Below are 27,278 nucleotides of genomic sequence, written 5' to 3' on the forward strand. Positions count from 1 at the left end.
CCTGGAGAGCAGTGTCGGGCCCTGGAGAGCAGTGTCGAGCCCTGGAGAGCAGTTTCGGGCCTGGAGAGCAGTGTCGGGCCCTGGAGAGCAGTGTCGAGCCCTGTAGAGCAGTGTCGGGCCCTGGAGAGCAGTGTCGGGCCCTGGAGAGCAGTGTCGAGCCCTGGAGAGCAGTGTCGGGCCCTGGAGAGCAGTGTCGGGCACTGGAGAGCAGTTTCGGGCCTGGAGAGCAGTGTCGGGCCTGGAGAGCAGTGTCGGGCACTGTAGAGCAGTGTTGAGCTCTGTAGAGCAGTGTCGGGCCCTGAAGAGCAGTGTCGGGCCCTGTAGAGCAGTGTCGAGCCCTGTAGAGCAGTGTCGAGCCCTGTAGAGCAGTGTCGGGCCCTGGAGAGCAGTGTCGGGCCCTGGAGAGCAGTTTCGGGCCCTGGAGAGCAGTATCGGGTCCTGGAGAGCAGTTTCGGGCCCTGGAGAGCAGTGTCGGGCCCTGGAGAGCAGTTTCGGGCCCTGGAGAGCAGTGTCGAGCCCTGTAGAGCAGTGTCGGGTCCTGGAGAGCAGTGTCGGGCCCTGGAGAGCAGTGTCGAGCCCTGTAGAGCAGTGTCGGGTCCTGGAGAGCAGTGTCGGGCCCTGGAGAGCAGTGTCGGGCCCTGGAGAGCAGTTTCGGGCCCTGGAGAGCAGTGTCGAGCCCTGTAGAGCAGTTTCGGGTCCTGGAGAGCAGTGTCGGGCCCTGGAGAGCAGTGTCGGGCCCTGGAGAGCAGTTTCGGGCCCTGGAGAGCAGTTTTGGGCCCTGGAGAGCAGTGTCGGGCCCTGGAGAGCAGTTTCGGGCCCTGGAGAGCAGTATCGGGTCCTGGAGAGCAGTTTCGGGCCCTGGAGAGCAGTTTCGGGCCCTGGAGAGCAGTGTCGAGCCCTGTAGAGCAGTGTCGGGTCCTGGAGAGCAGTGTCGGGCCCTGGAGAGCAGTGTCGGGCCCTGGAGAGCAGTTTCGGGCCCTGGAGAGCAGTTTTGGGTCCTGGAGAGAAGTGTCGGGCCCTGGAGAGCAGTATCGGGTCCTGGAGAGCAGTTTCGGGCCCTGGAGAGCAGTGTCGGGCCCTGGAGAGCAGTGTCGGGTCCTGGAGAGCAGTGTCGGGCCCTGGAGAGCAGTGTCGGGCCTTGGAGAGCAGTTTCGGGCCCTGGAGAGCAGTGTCGAGCCCTGTAGAGCAGTGTCGGGTCCTGGAGAGCAGTGTCGGGCCCTGGAGAGCAGTGTCGGGCCCTGGAGAGCAGTTTCGGGCCCTGGAGAGCAGTATCGGGTCCTGGAGTGCAGTTTCGGGCCCTGGAGAGCAGTGTCGAGCCCTGTAGATCAGTGTCGGGTCCTGGAGAGCAGTGTCGGGCCCTGGAGAGCAGTGTCGGGCCCTGGAGAGCAGTTTCGGGCCCTGGAGAGCAGTGTCGAGCCCTGTAGAGCATTGTCGGGTCCTGGAGAGCAGTGTCGGGCCCTGGAGAGCAGTGTCGGGCCCTGGAGAGCAGTTTCGGGCCCTGGAGAGCAGTTTTGGGTCCTGGAGAGCAGTGTCGGGCCCTGGAGAGCAGTTTCGGGCCCTGGAGAGCAGTATCGGGTCCTGGAGAGCAGTTTCGGGCCCTGGAGAGCAGTGTCGGGCCCTGGAGAGCAGTTTCGGGCCCTGGAGAGCAGTGTCGAGCCCTGTAGAGCAGTGTCGGGTCCTGGAGAGCAGTGTCGGGCCCTGGAGAGCAGTGTCGAGCCCTGTAGAGCAGTGTCGGGTCCTGGAGAGCAGTGTCGGGCCCTGGAGAGCAGTGTCGGGCCCTGGAGAGCAGTTTCGGGCCCTGGAGAGCAGTGTCGAGCCCTGTAGAGCAGTGTCGGGTCCTGGAGAGCAGTGTCGGGCCCTGGAGAGCAGTTTCGGGCCCTGGAGAGCAGTGTCGAGAGCTCGTACGTGTGTCGCAGGTTCGTGCGCGAGGCGACGGGCTTCAACGTGGACATGCGGATCGGCATCCACACGGGCAACGTGCTGTGCGGCGTGCTGGGGCTGCGCAAGTGGCAGTTCGACGTGTGGAGCGACGACGTCACGCTGGCCAACCACATGGAGTCGGGCGGCCTGCCGGGGTGAGTCGTGGGCCGGACTCACTGGCAAGCTAGTGTGCACACCCCAGATCGCTAAATACCTATATTTTAAAATATATCATAATCCCCTCCAAATTCGCTAAAATTTTCTTTAAAAATCTATCATCCACCCTCTGACACCCCCAAAAAAAGTACATTAAATCTATCATCCCTCTCCAAATTCAATAAAATGATATCAATTTATAATTTCCCCACCGAAATCCATAAAATGTATGTTAAAATCTATTATCCCTCCAAAATCGTTAAAGAGATTTAAAATATCTCAACCCTCCTCCGAAATCCCTAAAAATTATATTAAAATCAACCAATCTCCCTCCAAAATTCCTAAAAAGATTCAAATATATCATCCCCCTTCAAAATCCCTAAAAAAATTAAAATCTATCATCACCTTCTCCTAAATCCCTAAAAAGTCTATTAAAATCTATCAAACCCCTAAAAAGTGTATTAAAATCTATCATCCCCTTTTTAAAATACCTAAAAAGATTAAAATCACTCATACACCCTCCGTAACATCTATCGTTCCCTCGACCACGTATCTAGCTGATCGGAATTTTCGTAACGCTCGAAAATTATAGCCCACTTAGCAAAGAAGTTGCACTAAAAAAACATGTTTATCGATATGCCTGTTCATTTTAGTCCTTGGATATTTTGCAGTTGAATGTCATTGTTCGATTGTTCGAGAACATTAAGGCTGCGAGACAGTTTTAAGAAGCTGCTGTTGTTCCTCCAGGAGGGTGCACATCACCAAGGCCACTCTGCTGCAGCTGAACGACAGGTTCCAGGTGGAGCCGGGTGACGGCGGCTCCAGGGAGAGCTACCTCGCCGACCACAAGGTGGAGACCTTCCTCATAGTCCCTCCCAAGGTGGGTTCACGCCGTCCCGGCTGCTCGCGGCCTGGGAATCAGACACTTCCCCCTCCTGCTGTTCCTAGTTCGCCGCTCCCGCGAGCCACTTCGCGGTCCCAATAATAACCCACCGCCGTTCATCTTAATGAGTTTAGAGTGCTTTAAATGCCGTTTGCCTAGCTCCATCAAACTTTTATTTTAGTTTCGACCACCTAGACATAAGAAAACATACCTCCCTGGAAAAATAATATACAACAAATTTTTGTGAATAACAATAATTGGCCTAACGTAACCAACGATCACCTAGATGTGCCAAACCTAACCCACCTGGAAAAACCCACCTTATATTTTTACAACCGAAAAAAAAAGTTCTTCAGATGCACGAACGCAGATTATCCGGGCGATTGACTCGGGAATAATGAATCTTAGATTTCTTCATTGAATTTCGGTGGATTTTTCCAGTGAGCCTACCGCTTACGGTGGTTTTAATTTTACATGGACGTCGTCATTAATAGGGGATCCAAAAAAAACACCAGTGGGGGTGTCCGATATCCCATGACCCTATAGAATCTATGCCCATGAATTTGAGGCACTACCTTCATTGTTTTTTATTGCCAACTTTATTGGATTTATACCAGAAATTGAATACATTTGATACTTCCTAGTCAAAGGACAGTGATACTTTTACAATGGTTCATTTCAAAAGTGTGAAAATATGACTAAAACAACTCTTAATACTAATCTACAGTAATAATAGTAACTAGTTTGCAGCTTACCAATTGTTTCGTGTTGATAGTAAACAGGTGTTGTGATGGGGTTGGCACCACTGTGCTGTGCTGGAGGGATAAGTAACTGTAGATGGTGGCTCCGAGGGGACCGGGAAGCCGGTGCAGCTGTCCCTGTGCCGCAGAGGGCGACCCCCGAGGTGGAGACGGGCGCCAAGGCGGACCTTAGGAGGAACTCGAGCGTGCTGTGGGCGGAGGGCGCGGCGGGCGGGATGCGCAACCGCTCCCCCAGCAAGATGACCAAGTACGTGGAGTGCTGGGGCGCCGACAAGCCCTTCGCCAACATCACCGAGAGCACGCTCGCCAAGAACATCGGCCTGACGGTGAGCGGTCCGCACTCTCTCTGCTGCCCGCCGGTCGAGTCAACTGATGGTCAAAACACTTTCGGCAAAACGACTTCAGGTCTACTGCCTGATGGTCAAAAGACTTTCGGCAAAATGACTTCAGGTCTACTGCCTGATGGTCAAACGACTGTCGGTCAAGTAAACGTTTGGTCGAAAGACTTTCGGCAAAACGACTTCAGGTATACATGCCTGCTGGTCAAAAGACTTTCGGCAAAATGACTTCAGGTCTACTGCCTGATGGTCAAAAGACTTTCGGCAAAATGACTTCAGGTCTACTGCCTGATGGTCAAACGACTGTCGGTCAAGTAAACGTTTGGTCGAAAGACTTTCGGCAAAACGACTTCAGGTATACATGCCTGATGGTCAAAAGACTTTCGGCAAAATGACTTCAGGTCTACTGCCTGATGGTCAAAAGACTTTCGGAAAAATGACTTCAGGTCTACTGCCTGATGGTCAAAAGACTTTCGGCAAAATGACTTCAGGTCTACTGCCTGATGGTCAAACGACTGTCGGTCAAGTAAACGTTTGGTCGAAAGAGTTTCGGCAAAACGACTTCAGGTCTACTGCCTGCCGGTAAAGCGACTTCGGGTGTACTCCAGTCACCGAACATGGCACGAACAGCATCCCCTCTCTCTCCTTTTCTCCCTTCTTGTTTCTCTTCCCCTCTCTGTCCTCCCTCCCTTCCCCTCTGCAACTTCAAGAGATGAACATGTTCTGGGCAGGAGATCGCTTGTTTCTTCCGTCATTGGTCTCCATAGTGCCCACTGTGATACTCAACTTGCTCTTGAGCAAATGTTAAAATGAAACTCCAACCTTAACATCAGTGAATACTCTTTTTTAAACAACATTTCCATTTCTTATAACTTTTACCAAATTTCAGATGTACAATATTTTGATAACTTCCCTCACATAGATCACTTTAATAAATTAAAACAATGAAATCATGCACTGTTTAATATGTATTTGTAGTAAAAAATTGAATTTTATTTTATTATTATTCCGCAAGTGGTGTTATGAAGATGACCGATGGAAAATTGAAATGATAATTTCCATACGTCCTAAGCGGTTTTGTGATAAGGTTCTTTCCTACAAAGATTTTATTTTATTCGATTCCTATAACACACTGGTTTATGATTTAACTGAAAAACATTTATGGTATAAATGTACTCCCGACTTCATCTTCTGTACATACATATGCATTTGGATACTTGTTTGAAAAAAAATTAACACTGAAATAACAAAAACATACTTTTCACAGGAAATATATTGTTATGATAGTGGTTAGCAGTCTATCACTTAAAAAATTCTTGTATTATCCTTTGCCATGGGTTTATTACACGGCCCTATAAATCATGCGCGAAGCTCACTCTAGAGTGGATGTGGATAAGCACATCCATGATTCAGAAAAGGGGTGGATAAAAATGGAAGTGCCTTGAGAAAATATACCATACAGCAACGTCTACTAAGTATCCCACAAACAAAAATAGTGACAAATATTATCTGAAAATAAAATCCAGATTGTATTGATTGTATGAACATCGCAAGTTTTCTTAGTATCCATTGCTCTTTATTTAGTTTCACCTATTAGTAAAACTTACACACTCGTTAAGATCTCGTTCTTTTTTCCTAGGAGAATACTGATGGAAATAACGCCTGCGTTGTAGAGCTGGTTTTGACTGAACGGCAGTCATAGGCAGCTCGATTTAAAACTGTTTCATGATATTGCAGCGATAGGAGTCCAAGTATGGAAAAATGCCAGTGAGATTAAGAATTGCCTAGAAGCAAGATTGTCTGCAAAACAAAACTTTTACAACTTCAACTCTTTTCCTGGCACTCCTAAACACCACTGAAGTGAGAAATGTGAAGCAGACAGGTGCAAACAGAACGAGACAGCAGTCTTCACTCATGCTGACCTCTCTGTGGGAAACAAGGGGCAAGGGGCATGTAGGTCTGGCTTTATTTCTCACTTTGTGTCTTTTATATTTGACGGTTAAAATTATATTTTGCTTGCAGTGATGGTTAGATAGTCCTTGCATTACCTCAATAATACCTCAGTTCCTGTTTGAGGAAGTATGGATAACAAACTGGACTTATTCGTCGAATTCTTTTCCAATTGAGAAAGCTGAAACCATTTTATTGAAAGCATCATTTTATAAGAATTTAATGAAATAAAATCAAGTTTAATTTATACTTCCGTATACATTATGAGTTAATAAAACTATATATGGGCCAGACAGAATTATGAGTAATACATACTAGAGTTGAGTTAATTTTGCCATCGTCCATTAATTGGTTCTGTCCTGATAGAAGCAGGTTCAACATGTATGTGATGAAATAAGTCCTGCAGATAGTGGAGCCGGCCGCTCTACTGCGGACAGACAGGCTCTTCATTCCTGTTCAGCCTTAGAAATGTATGCGTTGAAATAAAGTCAGTGTGTTTCAAATTCGGAATAAGGGTGAGGGGTGAAATAGGTAATACCGCGAGGAAACCCATGACTCATGGCTATACCTGTTATGCTTCCCAGTAACAAAATAGCTAGGACTATATCAAATAGGATGAGAACAAAAATATCCTCGGTTACAGTCCACTAATGATTGGTATTTTTTTATTTCGCATACGATTTTACCAAATGTTTTAATCAATTGTGTCCACACTAATGATAGTTCTTGGAAATATTCTCCAATAATATTTCTTACTGAAACTTCCAAAGAGAGATGCAGTGGCCTTGCACGGTCATTGAATAAAACAACGAGAGGCAGGTCAAACATCAAATGTGAAGAGTATACTCTCATTGGTGTATAACGTTTTATAGTAAACATGTTGCATGAGGCAATGTTTTGAAAGCGAATTATTTGTAATATGCTGAAAGTCGCGTGTGTTTTGCTTGCAGAGTATCTCGATGATCGAGACCAACCTCCTGCCGAGTGACAACGCGTTTCTGGAGTGCAGGTATGTGAGCATGGCAAGATTGGCAACCAGAGTGGAAGCACCTTCTCACTGACTTGTCTATAACCAAACAATGGACACGAAAGGGCTGCTACTGTATGCCCTCGGTTTGGAGTGCTGGAATAAAGTCGGTGTGTATCAAAAGCGGAAAAGGGTGAGGGGTGAAATAGGTATTACCGCGAGGATGCCCATGACTCATGGCCAAACCTGCGATGCTTCCCAGTAACAAAATAGCTAGGACCGTATCAAAAGTGAAACCCCTCCCTTTGCTGGAGAGGCACGGAAAACCCTCTACCACACTGCTGGGAGTGAGGCAGAACTTAAAACTCAAAAAATGCACCTGCCAAAGCGGCTAACCAGACATTCCCAGACTATAGCGGTCAGTGAGTCTGTGGCTAACTTCTTGAACAACTGTAAAGCAAAACCAAAATTTATAGGAGTGGGTAAAGTACCAACTAGTAGAATACTATTGACAAAAACCAAAACTCAGTTAATAAACAAATATTTTTATTGGTCCTTTGATCCTATTCAAAAATAGAAGCAGCCTAAAGCTACCTTTTATAAAGCACAATAAACACCACTGGAATTAAAAAACTACTCGCTTCCCGAGTGAGTAATCACAAATTAGACGCCTAGCTGGGAGTAGTGTTTATGTTATGTGCCTTCAAATCTGATTGAAATTTGTTAAATTTGTCTCAAACCAACACGTAATCCAAGCCTCGCTCCCCCACAAATGGGATGTCCTAAAATCAAAAATGTTAGCAAACCGAAAACATAGTTGACGTAGGTGTAAAATAACCTTAGCAAAATTAAAGTTTCAATATATGTTTTTAACTTTGAAATAAACTATTAACTTAATAAAATTATATTCAATAAAAAATGAAACTGGTATTACATTATAATAGATCCCTATAAAACAATATAAAATACCAGATACACCTTCTGGCAACCTAGAAGTGTGCATTCTTTATAAAACCGTGCAAAAAATATATTAAAAATCAAAGACCATTGTAATAAGGCTAACATGGCTGAATAATCTGCTACGCAAAATTTAACAATTTTTTCTAAGCCCGAGTTTTACAGTCCAAAATTCTGGAAAGTTCTATATTTTCGTTAAGGTAATGTTCGCTGGCGCGCGCGTAGACTGGTTATTCATGATTTCTTCGACCATATTGAAAAGTCTGACCAAAAAAAAATACAAAAAAAAATTGGTAAAATTGTATCCAAGCCATTTTAATAAACATCGTCCTTAATATGGAAGTGTCCCCTGGCACAGTTCCTCCAAAAATTTCAAAAATCCTTCACTTAAATACAATTTCTTTCCTCAAGAAACTGACGGAGTGCAAAGAGGATGAACGAACCGCTGGGGCCTTAAGTCTTCAGCGGGGGTTATAATGACATGGTTTACGTAACTTACTTGGTCTGACGTCGTCGTGGCGTTCATGCAGTGTGCCTTTCCTGAACACACTCAAACGTGTGCCTCGCGGTTCACCACAAAAGCGTACCAGATGTCCATGGCGATACAACACTTCAAAATTCGTCACGCCAGACCAACACTCCCGCCATTCGCAGCGTGCGCGAAGTTCATCGCACGCAACCGCACTCGTCGGTAGGTGCGACTAGACTCCCCCCGTCTCTCGACACACGGTCCAGCGGCTTACACGTTGTGACGTCACCTACACGCTTCGCCGCGCCTCTCGCGGCATTAAGCGGAACCACTGCTGCGTAAATACAAAGTCAGTTGGAAAAATTCCCTTTTCCTACCTAAATTGAACTAGCAGCTAAAACAAATTTCAAATTTACTAACAATTCCTCAGAATCTTTATTTAAAAAAAAAAAAATATTTAAAAATACCAGTATCAACCGCAAAGCAGTTAGACAAACTTGACAGTTCTAAAATCCTCTAGTGTAACTAAAAGTTAAAAATTAATTAAACCAAAAAATATAACTAAAACATGCATACTAAAATTTGTTAAAATTATTAATAAATTAAATTAATTAAAAATAAATAAAATAAAAATATGTTCTTTCAAATTAAAAACTATTCGAGTCCAGTGCGCTCCAGGAGGCGTCTTTAGTTCGCTCAGACATTTATCGTTACCGTCGTTTTCTTTTCAGTACAGCGTTTCCTATTTTTTTAGTGGGTTACATTTCCGTAATAAATTTTTGAACAAGAAATCTGAACCGATCTCAAAGTGTTATTAGAGACTATTTTAAACATTAGCACTATTTTTTTAAGCAGCTATTTCATCTTTGTTTAAGTACAATTTATCTGAACATTCATTTGTCTTTGGCTTTTCGTTTAACTATATTGACGATCTGTAATTCGGCTAAATATATAAACCGGCGTGCCTTGGTTCCGAATATACCGGAGTAGGCAATATACTTTGTTACTAACTTCTTTGGCATGATTTTTTTTTTTTTGTCCTTCAACTTTGTTTATTCTATCCCTTCTAGTAATGGTTTTTCGTATAAAAAAATTATTTCAGACGAAAGTTGTAGATAATAATTTAAGGTCTTACAATAAAACAGAACGGATTTAACAGTGTACATGGTACGTAAATGATTATTTTTTTTATCTTCTACTCTATTCTTTTTTCAACCACCTGTAACAACGGATCGTCCAATGAAAAAAATTTTCAGACAAATAGTTTAGATAAAAATTATAATATTTACAAACAATAGTTTACCTACTAAGGTAGTTATAATTTTTTTTTTTAATTCCACCCCTTGCAGCAGTGATTTTTCTAGTCAAAAATTGTGTCAGACCAAAGTTTAAGGTAAAAATTATAAGATTAATACAAAATTTGTACGAATTCGATATTGTGCCTATAAAGGTTTTTTTTTGTCTCCAACTTTTGTTTATCAAACCCCTTGCAGTTATGGTTGGTCGTATCAAAAACTAATTCAGACAAAAGATTTTGATGTTACTGGTACGAGTTATAATACGTTCAAACGAATCGTGATTTTTTTCCATATTATGAGAGTTACAGCAGTTTTTCTGTTTTTCAAAAAACTTTCCCCATTTCTACCCTTTTGGTTGGATATTGCCCATTAACAAACTCTACCGAAATTTTCCAATACTAGATTTTATGATTTTATGAAGTGATTTGTAAAAAAAAATGCGACAGTTTTCGTGTCCACAAATTTGTGATGTATATATATATTATATATATAACTTTCTTTTTTTTATTTTCACTTAGTGGCAATATGGTTAAAATTTAGATAATAACTGTGAGGTATGTATGTGCCGTTTATTTTAAGCGTCGCGGGCGGTAGACATGTAATTGTTCATTCATTCGATGGTAAAACACTGTGAGTGCCTATTAATTCGTTGCATTACGTCTATGTAGCCTATTGGCTGAGTCTGTTGCACTATAACTCAGTGATAAGGTGATATTTGCAGAACCAAACAATCAGTCTAGAAAAATACTCTAACTCATCTAACCTACACATAATATAAATTTAATTCAAAGCTAATTTATTATAATTAATTCAAGCTTTCATATTTACTAAACATATTTTCTTTATGGTGTGAGTATTTTAATATGAAGTTATATTTATTGCCAATTAATCAATATATTTGATCAATAATTATTCTTATCCCGAGCTGTTATTTTGAAGCGAGTTATAATTTTATTAAATCATTTTTATTTATTTCTATTTTTATAAAATTTCTAATAATACATAAAAGTAAAGTTTATTAAATTCTTTAAAAGTAAATGAATACCAAAAAAACCCCGCGCTGAGTTATCTTGTTATTAAATTGTATAAATGGTTTTGCTGAGTAATACTAAGTAATATTATACATGAGGTTGAGAATAAAATTCATCAAAGTTAATTTACTGTTTAAAACATCTTTAAATTTCAGTTAAAATTGTTTTCATGCTATAGTGGGAGGGGCCCCCTGGAAATCTTAATATAACAATTTTTGAGGTGACTATTTCAACAGTGAGTAATATTTATTGTTAATTAATCATTATTGATATATCAATAATTATTGATTAACTGAGCAGTTATTTTTAACTGATAAAAAAATATTTAATTCATGTTCATTTAGAAAATTTTGTTCTTTCTCTCTCTCTTTCTCTCTCTCTCTCTTTCTCTCTCTCTCTCTTTCTCTCTCTCTCTTACTCTCTCTCTCTCTCTTTCTCTCTCTCTCTTTCTCTCTCTCTTTCTCTCTCTTTCTCTCTCTCTCTTTCTCTCTCTTTCTCTCTCTCTTTCTCTCTCTTTCTCTCTCTCTCTCTCTGCCGTTTTACCTCTTACGATATACTTACGAGTCGAGGTTTGAATTACCAAAGAAGTTTCACTTCTATCACGTGTGCTGAGTTTTACGCACTCTTATTTTTTTAATACGTCATTTTTTCGACATACCACAAAATGTAAAACTTGTCCCCAAATGGCTATCTCAGAAGCCCCGTGTGCGATGAAAGCGCCACGGAGCCAGGCAGTGCCGTGGTGAGACACGTGATCCAGCAGGGGCCGGCGGCGCTCGGAGGAGCTGAACCCGGTGTCGCTGTGGTTCCGCAAGAGGCAGCAGGAGGCGGACTACCGCGACCAGCCCGACCCGCACTTCCGGCGCTACATGAGCTGCGCCTTCGTGCTGTTCCTGTGCGTGGCGACCATCCAGGCGCTCACGCTGCCCAAGTGAGTGGTTCCCGGCTCTCTCCGGCGGGGCCGTGGGGTCTGTGTACTCTCTGGCCATGACGTCAGTGTCCCTTCTAACACTCTGTCTGTTGTAAACATGGAGGTATTAGGCTTTGAAGTTATTAGGATGTTAAGTGAGTGTTTGTTCTAACAACAAAGATATTACTCTATGGAGTGGCAGTCTGTTATAACCATGGAGATATTAGGTTATGGAGTGAATATACTCTTTATCCATGTAATTATTAGGATGTTAAGTGAGTGTCCTAACAACAAAGATATTACTCTATGGAGTGGTAGTCTGTTTTAACCATGGAGATCTTAGGTTAGGAAGTAATGTACTCTATAACCATGTAGTTATTGGGATGTTAAGTGAGTGTCTGTTGTCTGTTCTAACAACAAAGGTATTACTCCATGGAGTGGTAGTCTGTTATAACCATGGAGGCATTGGACTATGAAGTTATTAGTAGTTATTAGGATGTTAAGTGAGTGCCTGTTCTAACAACAATGGTATTACTCTATGGAATGGTTGTTGTAACCATGGAGATATTAGGTTATGGAGTGAATATACTCTCTATCCATGTAATTATTAGGATGTTAAGTGAGTGTCCTAACAACAAAGATATTACTCTATGGAGTGGTAGTCTGTAGTAGGTAAACATGGAGGTATTGGACTATGGCGTAGGTATCTGTTCTATCCATGGATGTATTAGGCTATGAAGTAGGTGTTTTTTTCTGTCCGCTGAAGGCGTTGCACCATGAATACGGCGAATGCTTTGACGTTGAAGACACTATGGTCGCCAATTGGTTGGCAAAACAGTTGAATGAAGGCTAATGCTAGAAGATTTTTTTTATTTGTGGAAAAAAAAATATTTTTCAAGAAATAATTGTAAAAAGGCTATCATTAAGTGAATATTGTAAACAAAAGTGATAACAACACGTTAGCAAGAAATTAGTGTTAGACTTAATCATGGCAAAAAATGTTTTTATTGCCATATGGGAAAAAGGAGGTGGGGGCACGTTTTGAATTCAATTAATAAAATAGCAACTATTGCACGCACTTACTCACTAATTTATTAATCCCTGGTTTGAATACTGCCAGTTTAAGTTTCAAAAAAAAAAATTAACAAAAATCGTATTCTAAATAAAACTGAAAATATACTTATGGTATATGCCGTGTTAGTAAACTACAGTACTACAGTACCTTCGAACCAAATTTACGGAGCAAGTATTGCACCTTCGAATAATTAATGTTCTCTCTTGGAAACATGACTATGGGAGACACACTGCTCACGTGACATCCGCGTACTATTGTTCTATCTGCTTCCGCGTCGCCGTCGCTGCTGTGTTGAGTGTTCGGACCTCTCGCCTCCCAGACCCCCCCCCCCCCCAATCACATCCTCGCCAACCCCCTCCCACGAGTTTCTCCCAGGCAGGACACTGTGAGCCGGCCAGTACCCGTTTTACTCCCGTTTTCCCCCTACCCACTGATTCCATCAGCGTCTCATCGCCTTTCATCGCCTCTAGTAACTGCGATGTTGAGACGTTTAGCTCAACCCATTCATTCGTTTTACATACGGTAGTATCCTCAGTTATTTTACTTCCAATATTTGTTTATTTTAACACGATTTTGAGTGTATTCAAATATAACTATTAATGTATTAAAATCTTTACAAAAGATTTTCTTCTATTAAACAAGTCTTTATTTAAAGTTTTTATGAACTTAAAAGCAAAACATTTATGTCGTACTATCATGTACTCAAATCATGGAATCATGTGGGTATACATATTTGGATTAACCGTTCGTATGTATCATTTGTCTTAAAACACTTTTTTTTTAATTTAATTTATTAAATCAATAAAAAATTATAATTTACAAAAACCTTTAAAAAACCTGTTTTCAGAGTTTTGTTAGATTCTTATTTTATATTTATTTAATGAATTATATACTAAAAATAAGTTGTTTTAAGACAAAAGCTACATATGAACGGTTAAACCGGAACTAGACAACACATGATTTCATGTTTCCAGAACATGCCAGGACTGACATTAATTTGCCTTTAAGTTCATAATAACTCTTCTCAAAGAATTATTTTGTAGAAAAAAACATTTAATAAATTAAAATAATATTATATAATTAATTTTTTTTAAATCATGTGCAAAACCACGAAATATTATAAGCAAAATAATTTAGAATACCATCACTTTGAGCCATCAGTGACGGTGCGTTTCTCGACTTACATGTTGTAACACGCACCCTACACTAAGGGTGTTATTCCAAGACGTTCGGGTAAGGTAGCGGATAAGCCTTGGTGGGATAAAACCGTAACCTAATTAGCGGGCCGTATTCCATAACGTGTCCAAACCGAATCTCAGTAAGGAAAAAAATCGGCTATACTAGGCTATAAACAGGTTTCAGCGCATTCTAGTGGACGTTTCGAGGCCATCGATATAATTATTCCGGTTAAAATACTAGAGATAGTACCATCATCGAACAAAAATAAAGCCGCCTTTCTAATTTTCTTAAGTTGCGATTATTTCTTGTTATGACCATTAAAGTGTACAGAATGTATTCCAGTACAGTTTCGCTAAAAATAAGGGACTGGCCGTGTCCTATCGTGCACTAGGAAAACGGTCAGGGTACAGGTTTAGCATATTGAATACCTAAACCCTCATTTTTGGTTTCTTGGAATACCGGCTTAATATTGCCCACGCAAGGTAACTTGAGACATAGGCTACTGGTGGTGCTTTCTTACAGTACAGACTGCCTACCTCTCAGGGGCCAGGAACTTTAAAATATACGCAGTCACTCGTAGCAAGGTGTTTCCGAAGATTGATTAAACGATGTAAGAGGTCTCCCAACAAGTAACTGTGCACCATCTGGGTGCCGATGGGCTTCTAGAACAGCCATTCACCCACTCACACAGCATTCTACGAATCAGATGAGGCCAGTACTTATATATCCCATAAAATGTGCAGTTTTTACAATTGGTGGTCAGTGAAATATTTTGTACTGTACTTTGAATGGGTTAGCTTAAGGCGTAGTAATGTATTCGTATTGTTTTGTAAAAATATCATAGTCTCAACAGGACTGACACATTATCACACGTCACTACGTCCATAACAAAATTATAGATTTGCTACGTGGTATGGATACATTTCAAAGTGTCCGCACAAATGAAACCAGAAGGGCATTTGACCTCGAGTCAGAAAAATGTTGCGTATTGTGTTAAATATGTTACTTCATGCATTTTTCTTGCATGACGTGTTTCTTGCGTCAATTGTCGTACTGCGTGTTTTGTGAAATGTTTTGCGTGAAACGCAGCCTTTTGTAAGCCTTTTCATGGCTTCTGAGTCGAGATCACTTCTGTGGAAATGATTGTATGCCCGACGTTTCAGCGTGCTTTTTTGCAGCCAATGGGAAACTGGCTCTGATTAATGTTTGAGGAGCCGACGAGCCGACACCCATCTTGGATTGTTACTTCACGGGCGCCATATTTGATTGACATGATCTTGACCTTTGACCTTTTAACCCCCCCCCCCCCCCCCTTTTTTATTCTACAACATTCCTCTATTTTTGATTCCGTAATCTTGGATGAGATCACGTCCGCCATATTGAAAATCCGTAATTGTTATCTAAAAAATTCTAAAAGGAATTTAAATTTTTTTTCAATAAATTTTAATTAAATAAGAGCACGTGTAACTTATTACACGTGAAAGAAGTTAAACGAAATTTTACTCTTATCGCGCCCAAAGAAGTTTCACTTCAAAAATATTTAGTTACAAAACTAATGAAACAATACTTATATAACACTGTGTAACAATAATGATTTACATAAGTAATTTAAAAAATACTTGCTTGAAAGAAGGCTATTTCCTTGCGAATATGGCCCGTGGTGCAGTGCACAACCTTAAGCTCAAACCCCGCTGTGTTGCCCTCTGCACAAATACTCCCTTACTAGATGCCAGCAAGTCGGGGTGGCGTCAGGCGCAGGCGGGTTCCTACCACCGCGACCCGCCTATCCCTGCAGCATGGCAGGGTTCAACCTGAGCTGCACGCCGCCACGTGGAGTTCGCTCAAGGGAGGCGTCAGAAGTCGTTTCACAACGTTTCACAAAAACGTTGCAATTTTACTCCCATCTCGCACAAAGAAGTTTCACTTGAAAAAGCACACCTACTCCATTGAGTGGGGAGTGCTCTGTTCGAACCCGGTGCCGCGCGGTGCTGTGTTGTGAGACACCGCTGCGGTGTGCGGCAGGACCGTGGTGCTGTGCGGCTCGCTGGGCTCGGCCGGCCTGGCTCTGCTGCTGCTGCTGTACCTCTGCTGGCTGGAGGGACTGCACTCGGACACCTCGCCCTGCGCCAGCCACGCCGTCAGCTCCAGCCGCTGGCTGCGGCTCAGCGTCTTCCTTCTGACGGCGTGCCTCGTGGCCAGCTGCTCCGTCATCACGCTGGTCGGTAACACCCCCTTTCAACCCCACCCCCTTATCCCCCCTCTCGCAACCGAACCCCACCCTCACCCCCTTATACCCCCTCTCGCAACTGCACGCCACTCCTTCCCCCTTCTTTCAACCCCTCTCGCAACTACACGCTACTTCATCCCACCTCTAACACCTTATCCCCCCTCTCGCAACTGCACCCCACCCCATCCCACCCCAACCCCCTTATACCCCCTCTCGCAACCGCACCCCACCCTCACCCCCTTATACCCCCTCTCGCAACTGCACGCCACTCCTTCCCCCTTCTTTCAACCCCTCTCGCAACTACACGCCACCTCATCCCACCTCTAACACCTTATCCCCCCTCTCGCAACTGCACCCCACCACTTCCCACCCCCACCCCCTTATATTCCCTCTCGCAATTGCACTCCACCCCTTCCCCTTTTACCCCCTTTCACCCCGCAACCGCACCCATGGCAACGTTTTACACATAAGATCGACATGTAAATTCAATGATATCGACTTAAATGTATCGATATTTTTTTTATGTGTCGGGTTAGTGTAATCACTAAACTAATTCTCTTTTAATAATGTTCGCAGACTCTCACGGCTATTGTCTGAAGTAGCTTGGCTTCTGGGTTGTAGCCGCATCCTTGGTGAATAATTCAAAAATTAATTAATTATTCGCCAAGGACGCGGCTACAAACCAGAAGCCAAGCTACTTCAATACTCTTGTTTTACTTATAACAAAATTATAATGTAAATCAATGTTGTAGTGAGTTCTGGATTCATTTAATCTTTTAAAATGAAACATCCTAGAAATATGGTCGGCCTTTACTACCAATATAATTCTACTGAGTTTTTTTTAAGTTCTGTTTTTTATTATTTTGTATTGGTTTTTACTTAAAAATATGGGATGATTTTTTTTTAATTGTATTTATTTGTCTGCATATGTATTGAGAAAGTGTGTAGTAAAATCTAAACGATTATTTGTACGAAATCTGTGAGTTTAGAATTTTCTGTAACCGTTAGATTTAAAATGATAGTAAAGGTAGTTGTTTCAACTTTTTATTCGAATTTACCAATATTTAAATACTTGGACTGAAAATACTATTGAAATTTTCTTAATCTTAATTTTTTATTTAAGTCTTTAAACTACCTTTGCACGTAAGTTAACACGAAGAAAAAACCATTAACAATTTTTCAATCGAAGAAACTTTAACACATAGTTCACTAAATTATACAATAAATACTACTCCACTATATTATCCAATGGGTTATATCTTCTGAATTATTATATCTCAATGATAAATAGAATCATCAGAATTTCTATTATCATTTCAACACCAATCGTATGTCACATACGTTAAACGATAAAATATTATTTCTAGTTTATCAAAACTGAAAATTACTTTTGAAACAAAGTTATAATTAATTATTTTAAGTAACCTGTACTAATTCAGTGCAAGCAGTTAATATAGACTTCTCTTTAACTATACCTCTGGGTATATTAAAATGAACAAAATATTTAAATAGCTGCAAAAACCACGAAAGATTTAAGTTAAAATTTAAAGTAATCTTAACCAATTGCAGACTACAGAAATTATTCAACTAATAAAAATTCCAGGCACAAGTCTTCAAAGTTACGAAAACATGACAATGTGTCATAATTTTGGCTAGGGGCCGGCTTGCAGAATCACTTGAATTAGACTGGTTGTGTAGGCGTGTAATACATACCGAGCTGGATTCAAGCTTAACTTTGATGTCCGACACAGACTTGCATTCGAAAGCTTGCTATAAACTTGCCATGTTATACCATGGTGATCTTTAATTCAATCTTGATATAATTTTATATAAAGCTTGAAGCGTGGAAACTGCTAAGATTGAATCAATACTGTAGGCTTGAAATGGCAGATTATAATAGTAGTATTCATATGTTTTTCCTGCGCGGATGTAGCGCTGGGATACACCATCTTGGATTGTGACGTCACGTGGCCATCTTGGATGACCTTACCTCTGGCCTTGACCTTAATCTTGGAACTTGGCCTAGACTCCGGCCGCCATTTTGAAACCTGACATTTTATTTAAACCTTTATGTTGTCTAGAACTTTCCACCATTTTGAATTATGATGTCACTGTTGCAGCTCGATGCCACGCCCCCAGAGTCGATGAAGGTGATGACATCGACGACCTTCGAAGACAGTGGTTTCAAGAGCAACGAGACGGAAATCCTCATCAACACAGACTACATTGACGCAGCGCCGGTGAGTGTTCGTCCACAGGAGGATACGTCTTGTTGCAAACAAGCAGTCGATGGCAAGACTGATCAAAAAGTGAGATGAACGTGCGGATGAAGTGCAATGGACGTGGTAAAGGAAGCAGGTTTCAATCTAACCACCACAATTAATTGTGTGTGAGAAATTAAAATATTAATTTACCCAGATACTTACCCAACTAACAACGGGTCTGCAGCTATGAACTAAACAAATTAAACCACCGAGTGCAAATAAGATTGAGACTAGGTATTCAGGATGTACCTTTTAAGTCTACAGCTCACTGTTGAACACTCATTTTTCTAGATGCTGTCCGTAAACCATCATGTACAGCTATCGATAATGACTGTTTATGAAACCAATATGTGGCTATAAGCATTATTAGCGGTAAGTTTTGGATTAAAGTTGTTGCCAACAGTTTGGCTCATTAATTTATTACAAGATTATAAGAAATGTGTTAGTAAACATTATAACACTAAAGATTTGGTTTTAAAATATTATTAAAAGATTGCATAAATAATATTTCGCTTTTAAGAAAATAATCCAGATATGATACACTTGGTTTTCTAAAATTACATTTCAATACAATAACTTAATTTTTAACCACGAAGCCTAAAGATCACTTTCAACTTTACAGTATTACGATTTTGCGTCACTTGGATCGTTTTCTCTTGGATCTTGCCGAAGATCTTTCTGGCTCGTCATCCTCCCGTCGTTTTCTGTGTCGATCTACTGGTCATGTTACATAAGGTCTTCCAAGCAGGACTGTTTTGGGCCAGAGATGGTTAACTTTCGTGACATGTGCCCTGTCTGTCATAGAATTCTAACTTGTATTATTTTGCCAATATCAGAAAGATCCATTAAGTCATTCAACTCTTGGTTCTTCTCGTGATTCCAGCTTCTCTGATCCTTCACAATTCCAAAGATCTCCGTGTGACTCCCCGTGCGAATAATCGTATGGTGATTTTTTTCTTTAATTATCACATAATATAATAAAAAAGTTGGCATCATTCTTGAAATAGTTATTGATTTTGATACAATTAATAAAAAAAGTATATGTATGTGGAACATTGTACTATTGGTAGAAATGGGTGTTGGTATAAACGGGAGCTCACCTTATATTGGTTGCACTTGTTTGTGTGGAAAAGTGGTTTTATGGTTATATCTTCAGCTCCCATCATCGTAGCAAGATAAAATATACGCTAGTTTTTAAGTCTAACGGTTTCAACAAAATCGACCCACTAGATTTTTCGTGATACTCAAACAAACAGACAAACAGACAAATATTAAATTATGATATAGAACTTTCAATAAAACATAGTTCAAAATTAAACTATTTTAATTCCCACTTTTTTAGCTACACAATAAATATTTCTGTATAATGATACAAATGTATTTTCTGCGTGGGTTTCGCTAAAGGTTATAAATTCATTTTAGTTCTTATTGTATTAATATATATATATATATGATAATTATTATTCCTGCTGTTATGGTTTGTTGACGTCATACCTCCAGCTTGCACTGGATGAGTCTAATCTGGTTCCGTGTTATTACGAGAAATAGGGGCGTTTCTAGAATGTGATGCATGTAGATGACGTATGAACACTGTATACATGCAGCACGATCCTTGCGTGGAGCAAGGGGTTGCAGTGGCAAGACGCTGGATTTACACTCCAGAGGAGCCTGTTTCAAATTACAATTCCAGCAGTTATGAGTTTAGATTTCCGTTCTGTCCTTAAATCACTCTGGTGTGTTTTTTCTTTTTTTTACAATGTGGTTGGCATATTTCTGCCCCGTCTCCCCCAGTAGGCCATGCGGGATTAGATTCCATGGCTTCTTCGCAAATTTTGGTACAAGTGGCGAAACTGTCCCGTGAGCTGATGGGTTTTCTCGTGGTGCTTCCAATTTTCCGCGACCAATTAATTCTATCAGTGCTCTATTAGCATCATCTCGAAATCGATTTCGACCATACTTAATAAGGCTTAGAAACTATTACTGAAAGACTCAATGATAGTTTCAACAGTTTTCAAGCCAAAACAATTTTTTTTTATCGTTTAATATTAAAATTTGGCCTTTTGTTAGGACACCAATCACACATTAAGAGATTTTCAAAGACCATAACATAAAGTCAGTTGAAAGTAATTTTTTATATTTTGTAGTCATTCCCAAATTGTAATTCGAAAATAAGCGCCAACAGGGTGCGCAGATCTGCAGGATTCGCAGGGGATTACCGTATGACCCGAGAGTTTTTCGCGTGGGTTTTAACCGACACAACTCATCTGTGGAAAGGGAGATTGTTTGCATGCATGCAATAACATTAAAGCTTACGTAAAGTTTTCCACACAACATGGTTTAACAGTGACGATCTTTGCAGTCGCGAGCGGGCCTCCGCAGTGAAGGACACGGCTGAGAGGGGGTTGCGATGTGTCGCAGACGTACCTGTACTGCACGGTGCTGAGCCTGGTCACGGTGTCTGTGTTCCTGCGCGCGGGCTTCCTGCTCAAGCTGTGCCTGATGGCGGTCTGCGGCGCGGCGCACGTGTCCCTGTACGCCAGCATGCACGTGTTCCACGCCTACTTCAGGACGCACGGCGACTGGTGGGTGGTGCGGAGTCCCTGCTCGCTGAATCCAGTCCCGGATACACGAGTCCGAGTGCCCGACCCCCGCACGGTAGACTCTTTTCCACTCCGCCCGACTCTTCATCCAGACCATCCTCAGCATCCTGTATTCTCCTAACTTGCTCCCAGCATGACAGTGCCCAGGGTTTTACCTGGGGCCCAACCTATCTCCAGTTATGGTCTTAGATTTACGAGTGAGGGGAGTTAGTCATTGCATCAATCGCTGCCTTGGCTGGCCAATTAATCCCCTCCTAGCACATGATGCATGCGACCCTCTCCCGGCGTGGCTAACCCCAGCATGACCAGGCGTATAGGCTTCGGCCTGAGACGCACCTAGGTCCCTCCCCTAACACGGACCCCTCCCAAATACTTTTAGTTTTAGTTAGGTTAGGAAAAAAATAGACTGGTGGGAGCAGTGCACGCCAAGTGTCGCCCCGAGACCGGACGTATGAAAAATTATTTCAGGCTAAAGTTGTAGATAATAATTTAAAGTTTAACAATAAAACAGAACGGTTTTAATAATGGACATAGTACGGAAATTATGAATTTTTTTAATTCCAAATTTTTTTTTTTTTACCCCCCACAACCATGGTTCGTCCAATTATCAAATTGTTTCAGACAAAAGTTTTAGATGAAAATTATAAGATTAATACATAATTTGTAGGTACAAATTCAATGTTGTGTCTGCAAATGGAGTTATGAATTTTTTTCCCCTCAACCCTTTTATTTTTAACCACTTGCAGTTATGGTTGGTCGTATCAAAAACCTTTTCAGACAAAAGAGTTTGGTATTGCTCCTAAGAGTTTTAAAAAAGATGTGATATTTCCCATATTATGGGCTCTTTTTCTATTCTTCATATAATCTTCCCATTTCAACCTCTTGGTCGAATATTTCCTATTGACGAACTGGACCGAGATTTCCCACTACTAGATTTAATGTATCAGATTGGAAGTAATTTGAAAGAAAAATTGCGATGGTTATTGTGTCCACAAAATTTATATATATATATATATATATATATATATATATATATATATATAACCTTTTGAGTTGAAGATGGTTTTGTGGTCCTTGAACGATCAAACGAAAAATTATATTAAAAAAATTCCGTAAGTCACACCATGGTAATGGCTACAATAGGTAGTAGTATGTATTTGAAATCTACCTAAAAACGCAAATAATAGTAAGCTTCGTCATATTACCCTCCCCCCACCCTAAAAACCCTAATAACCTATATTCACCACTGGTGGTTACAATTGGTGGTCAGTAAACTATTTTGTACTTTGTTTTTTTTTTTTTAATGTATTTGAGTAGTAAGTATTAATGTATATTGTTGTATGTGATGAATGGAATACGGCGAAAGGTACCACGCCTGGACCCTTGTGTCTGTGTGGTGCGACCTGTGTGTGTGGTCTGTGTGTGCGGTGCGCACGAGCGGGGCGCAGCTGCGACGCGGTGTCGTGTGACGCGGGCGCAGCTGCGACTCGGTGACGTGTGACGCGGGTGCAGCTGCGACGCGGTGACGTGTGACGCGGGCGCAGCTGCGACGTGGTGACGCGTGACGCGGCGCAGCTGCAACGTTGTGACGCGTGACGCGGGCGCAGCTGTGACGCGGTGACGCGTGGCGCGGCGCAGGTTCGAGTACCTGCCGGCGGGCGTGAAGCTGGCGGCGCCGCTGCTGGCTGTGGCAGTCGTGCTGCACGTGCTGGACCGACAGATAGAGTTCACGTCGCGCGCCGACTTCCTGTGGAAGGCCAAGCTGAAGGTGGAGCAGGAGGACGTGGAGACGATGCGCGGCATCAACAAGATCCTGCTGGAGAACATCCTGCCGGCGCACGTGGCCGAGCACTTCCTGGACAACCGCAACACGCAGGCGAGCAGCCTCCCGGTCCACCTTGCCACTTCCGAAACACAGCGTTCCATTTTTTGACGTGACAACGTCTAATAAATCGATGATAACCGCCTGCACGCACGAAAAAGCGTGACTCATTGTCACGTTCCGCCTGAGCCGAGCGTGCAAGAACCTGCCAATCACCGTGCGATAAAATCTTCTATAATATCAAACATGTTAAGACGGGCTTTTTAAATAATTGTTCGTGATTATATTTAAACAAATTATTTTTAAAAAAATTGGTTGTCTGTAAAGTCGGTTTACGGACGATAGTTTAACGTGACAACGTCATAACAAAACATTTATAAAATGATTGCATACTTTTATGAATAAAATTGAATCATTTTTATTGATTTATCATTATTTTGTATGGTTACAAAGAAGGAGTGGAATGAAATCTACAATTTAATTGATAAATTTACTTATATTTTCCCTCATTAATTCAAATATGTTTATTACGTAATTTAACGAAGAGATTATTTTCACTATAACTTTATAAATGTTTGCTATTTAACTTCAAGATCGTCGAGAATGTTTTACGCTTTTTCGCAATTACACATTTAACGACGAAGTTTTTTCGTCGTGAAATTAAACGTAGAATTTAATATAAATGCCCTTGCAGTTAATAAAAAAGTATTAGTAAGTTTAAGAAAGAATTTCGGCTTTAATCTCCAACCCAGACGCTCGTGGTGCGCTGGGGCCGAGATTAAAATTCGTCGAGAATATTTTACGTTTTTATGTATTCCAGTGCTCAAAATGATATGCACTTGAGGCCCCGGGCACTAAATTTTATTTATAATTCATTAATAATAACGCTTCTCGCGATAAACAAAGGAAAATATGTATTAACGAGTGTCTGTTTGCCGTGGAAAGCGGATAGATACGTCGATTCGTTCGGTTCGCGTCTGTCATCGTAGATGGCAGCACCATAGGGGAGTAATATTATTTCGTTTTTATAATACGATTTTATAACAAATACGCATCCCAAATACACCAAACTTGTTTATAATGTGTTACATATTTTTTTAAACATTGTGCAAAAGATCCCGGGTGTAATTTGAATTATTATGTGTAACTGTAATACACCATTGTTCGTACAAAAACGTATTTGAAAATTCAACATTACTTTTAAATAACCGTACCGATTGTGCTGAAAATCGGTGGACGATCGTTAAATTACCTTATATTAATAATTCAAACGACGAAAACATGATTGAAAAGTCAAATCGATGGTTGTTCCAATCGAGTGGAAGAGAGATAGATGCGGCGCAAGCGTACAATGAGCGTAACGGGACACATCGTAGTGGGACAATGTGCGTTACGGTATACTTTTTCATGCGTGCAGCCGGCGTTCATCGATTTATTAGACGTTGTCATGTCAATCCACTAAAATGTATACGTACACCTTTAAGATTTGATAAACTCCATGTATCATTGAGATATAAATTATCCTCTTCATTCCACGAATACTGAAACGGTTCATTTCCAGACTCGTAGTGAACGTATACATAGTTTTCTTGAATGGTGTTTTTTCCGCCCAACATGAAAAGACAGAAAGCTTGACTTAAGCTTATAATATCTTGAATTAAATAAGTCATAGCAAACTAAGGTGAAAAGCACAATTCAATATTGCGGGTTGTTTGTATGTACAAGTATTATCCAAACTTTCTCTCGTGTCGTGATGTTTACTCTTGATACACTTTCCCTCTGTGGAGTAAAGTTAGCTGGATAAAAACTTATTTCAAGCTTACATTATGAAACACTCGAATTTGAAAATGATTTTCCTATAAGGTTTGGAAAAATTTCAGTTTGGTTCACACTATAGGCTAACTTTATATAGTTTAATCAAAGTTTATTTGAAGAAGAACACAGTCTGACAGTATCTATAATGGATGTTTCTCACTGTCAAATATCAAGGTACAGATCTTAATCAACAGTAGAGTGGGATCACAAAATAATTTAGAATATTTTTTTTGGAACACATGCAAAAAATTTAAAATACTGCCAAAAATCAAAAAATAATTTTCAGTATATAGATAAACACACACGCACACACAAGATGAAGTACGCAAGCTTTGCTACGGCATTGTACAGGCAGAAAAATCTTGCACTGTCCCTCCTCATGGGTACGCCACCACCACGCGCCATCAAACGATGCAATGCCCGTTCCCATGGAGACAGAAAAGGCCTCAACTATACAATAGCAAAATTCTGTCAAAAATGATCTAAATTCTGCTTCAACGGGTGTTTTTTTTTTTTTTTTTTTTTTTTTTGAAATCTTAAGCAGACAGTGGCCTTTCTCGTGTTTCAAAGGTCAGATGTACACAATTTCACTGAGATCGAAGGGAAACTGTATATTTGAGTAAGAAAAAAATAAACGGAAACTCTATGAATATTATTATTTGTATATATTATATATAAAAAAAAATTTAAGAATACATTTAAGGTGAAATATTGCTTCCTGAAAAAAAATGGATATGATAGTGAGCTACTTCTTCTAATTATAAAATTAATGTTTAAAAAATAAATAAAAATTATCTACCCAGCAAATGCAAAATAATTATGAAATTACTTTAAAAGAACGTATTGCATTTTAAAAGCAAATAAAATGTAAAAAAAAAGTAATCAAACATTGTATTTATGAAAAATTAACAGACCAGAAAGCCGATAGTCCAAGCCATGCTGATTTATTGTTTACGGTAACTGCGGTTCTAAATTCTTCCAAGCTACAGCTTGGTCGCATCCCGTATTGACATTAAAGCACGACAGCGGCAGGGCGTCCGCAGTTAGTACTTTCCTACTAGATCTAGTACTTTTATAAGTTTTTTAGTGGTCTAGTACATTTACGCTCAGATCTAGTACTTTTTTATTTAATATAATAATATTACAGTAACTCCAACAAGTTTTATTACTAAGCGTAATTATTTTTAAAAACTATGGAATGTATGTGTGTGTGTGTGGTGTGATATTTAAGTTAGAGCATTTCAATGTCATAATAACTTCCTAAATTGTTAAAACCATAACAAATTATAATTTAGTACTTTTTTTTTCAAATATAGTACTTTTTTCTCGCCTAAATTGGTACGAAATATTTTTTTTTTCCTTGTGGACACCCTGGACAGCGGTCCAGCAGACTTGTGACCATCTCGCCGACCTCCGTAGCGTAGTCGGATGCACACCGGCTTACGGTGCGAGGGGTCCTGGGTTCGAGTCCCGGGTAAGGCATGGGTGTACCATATATATTCTGATATTTGATAAAGAGTTGAAACTGAGATTCACACTGAATATAATGACCCTTTGGCCGTTGGCGAAAGCTGTAGGACACATAATATTTAAAAAAAAAAAAAAAAAAATTGTGACCATCTCTGACTCGTCCCGACTGCTGGGCCAACAGGAGCTGTACCACGAGCGGTACAACTGCATCGCTGTCATGTTCGCCTCCATCCCCAACTACAAGGAGTTCTACGACGAGACGGACGTCAACAAGCAAGGTCTGGAGTGCTTGCGGCTGCTCAACGAGATCATCTGCGACTTCGACAAGGTACAAAGCACTGTCAACCACCCTGTTCACAATGTTCACCCCTTAATTTCCACGAAGAACGTTCATAACAAACTATCCAGGGATCTTCGTCAAATTCATTGTTATCTTCGTATATTTGCGGGTACTAAATTCGTTTACTTCGAACGTGAATCCACAAGTATAATATTTGTATCTAAAAATTGGTTGTCTGTAAAGTCGGTTTACGGACGATAGTTTAACGTGACAACGCCATAACAAAACATTGATGAAATGATTGCATACTTTATGAATAAAATTTAATCATTTTTATTTTAATAATAAAAGAATAAATAATTTAAATTATTCTAGTAATCAGATTTTTAAAATGCAAGAATAATTAACCTTTATTGCCGAAATTGTTTTTGTAATAAGCAATGAAAACCACATTAACTTTTCACTTCACTTTATAAACAGTCGAGCGGAAGAGAGATGGATGCGGCGCAAGCGTACAATGAGCGTAACGGGACACAGCGTAACGGAACAATGTGCGTAACGGGACACTTTTTCGTGCGTGCAGCCGGAGTTCATCAATTTACTAAACGTTTTCACGTCAAAAAAAAATTAGAAAAATTTTGGGACTATTGCAAAAACCCATATTGCTCCCACAATGTATGATTACCCTGTTTATGCAAAATAAACCAAACGTGGAAGTCGAAATATGGCGTTGTTTCAACGAAGAAACTGTTATCTGAAATTACGAAGATCTCTTCGTTTGTTTGAGTGAATACTTCGTTATAAAGTCTGTAAATATTATGTTCTTTGAAACAGTGTACATGAAGTTATTTACAAACAATTTTGACAGAGAAACGGTGGCAGAGGGATACGTAAGCCATTCATACT

General features: G+C 40.7%; 1 protein-coding gene across 1 annotated transcript in view; it reads left to right on the top strand.

Moving 5' to 3' along the window:
• Positions 1–27,278, top strand: part of LOC134533756 (adenylate cyclase type 2) — a 507,221-nt gene that overhangs the window by 467,735 nt on the left and 12,208 nt on the right. Inside the window, exons 10-19 of the mRNA XM_063371388.1 lie at positions 1,917–2,075; positions 2,824–2,956; positions 3,849–4,046; positions 6,959–7,017; positions 11,494–11,661; positions 15,917–16,112; positions 18,242–18,361; positions 20,804–20,967; positions 22,624–22,861; positions 26,274–26,420. Of these exons, the coding sequence (XP_063227458.1) occupies positions 1,917–2,075; positions 2,824–2,956; positions 3,849–4,046; positions 6,959–7,017; positions 11,494–11,661; positions 15,917–16,112; positions 18,242–18,361; positions 20,804–20,967; positions 22,624–22,861; positions 26,274–26,420 (1,582 nt within the window). The remainder of the gene's footprint in view (positions 1–1,916; positions 2,076–2,823; positions 2,957–3,848; positions 4,047–6,958; positions 7,018–11,493; positions 11,662–15,916; positions 16,113–18,241; positions 18,362–20,803; positions 20,968–22,623; positions 22,862–26,273; positions 26,421–27,278) is intronic.

The sequence above is a fragment of the Bacillus rossius genome, chromosome 7 (assembly GCF_032445375.1).
Source record: "Bacillus rossius redtenbacheri isolate Brsri chromosome 7, Brsri_v3, whole genome shotgun sequence".
NCBI classification, from domain to species: Eukaryota; Metazoa; Arthropoda; class Insecta; order Phasmatodea; family Bacillidae; genus Bacillus; species Bacillus rossius.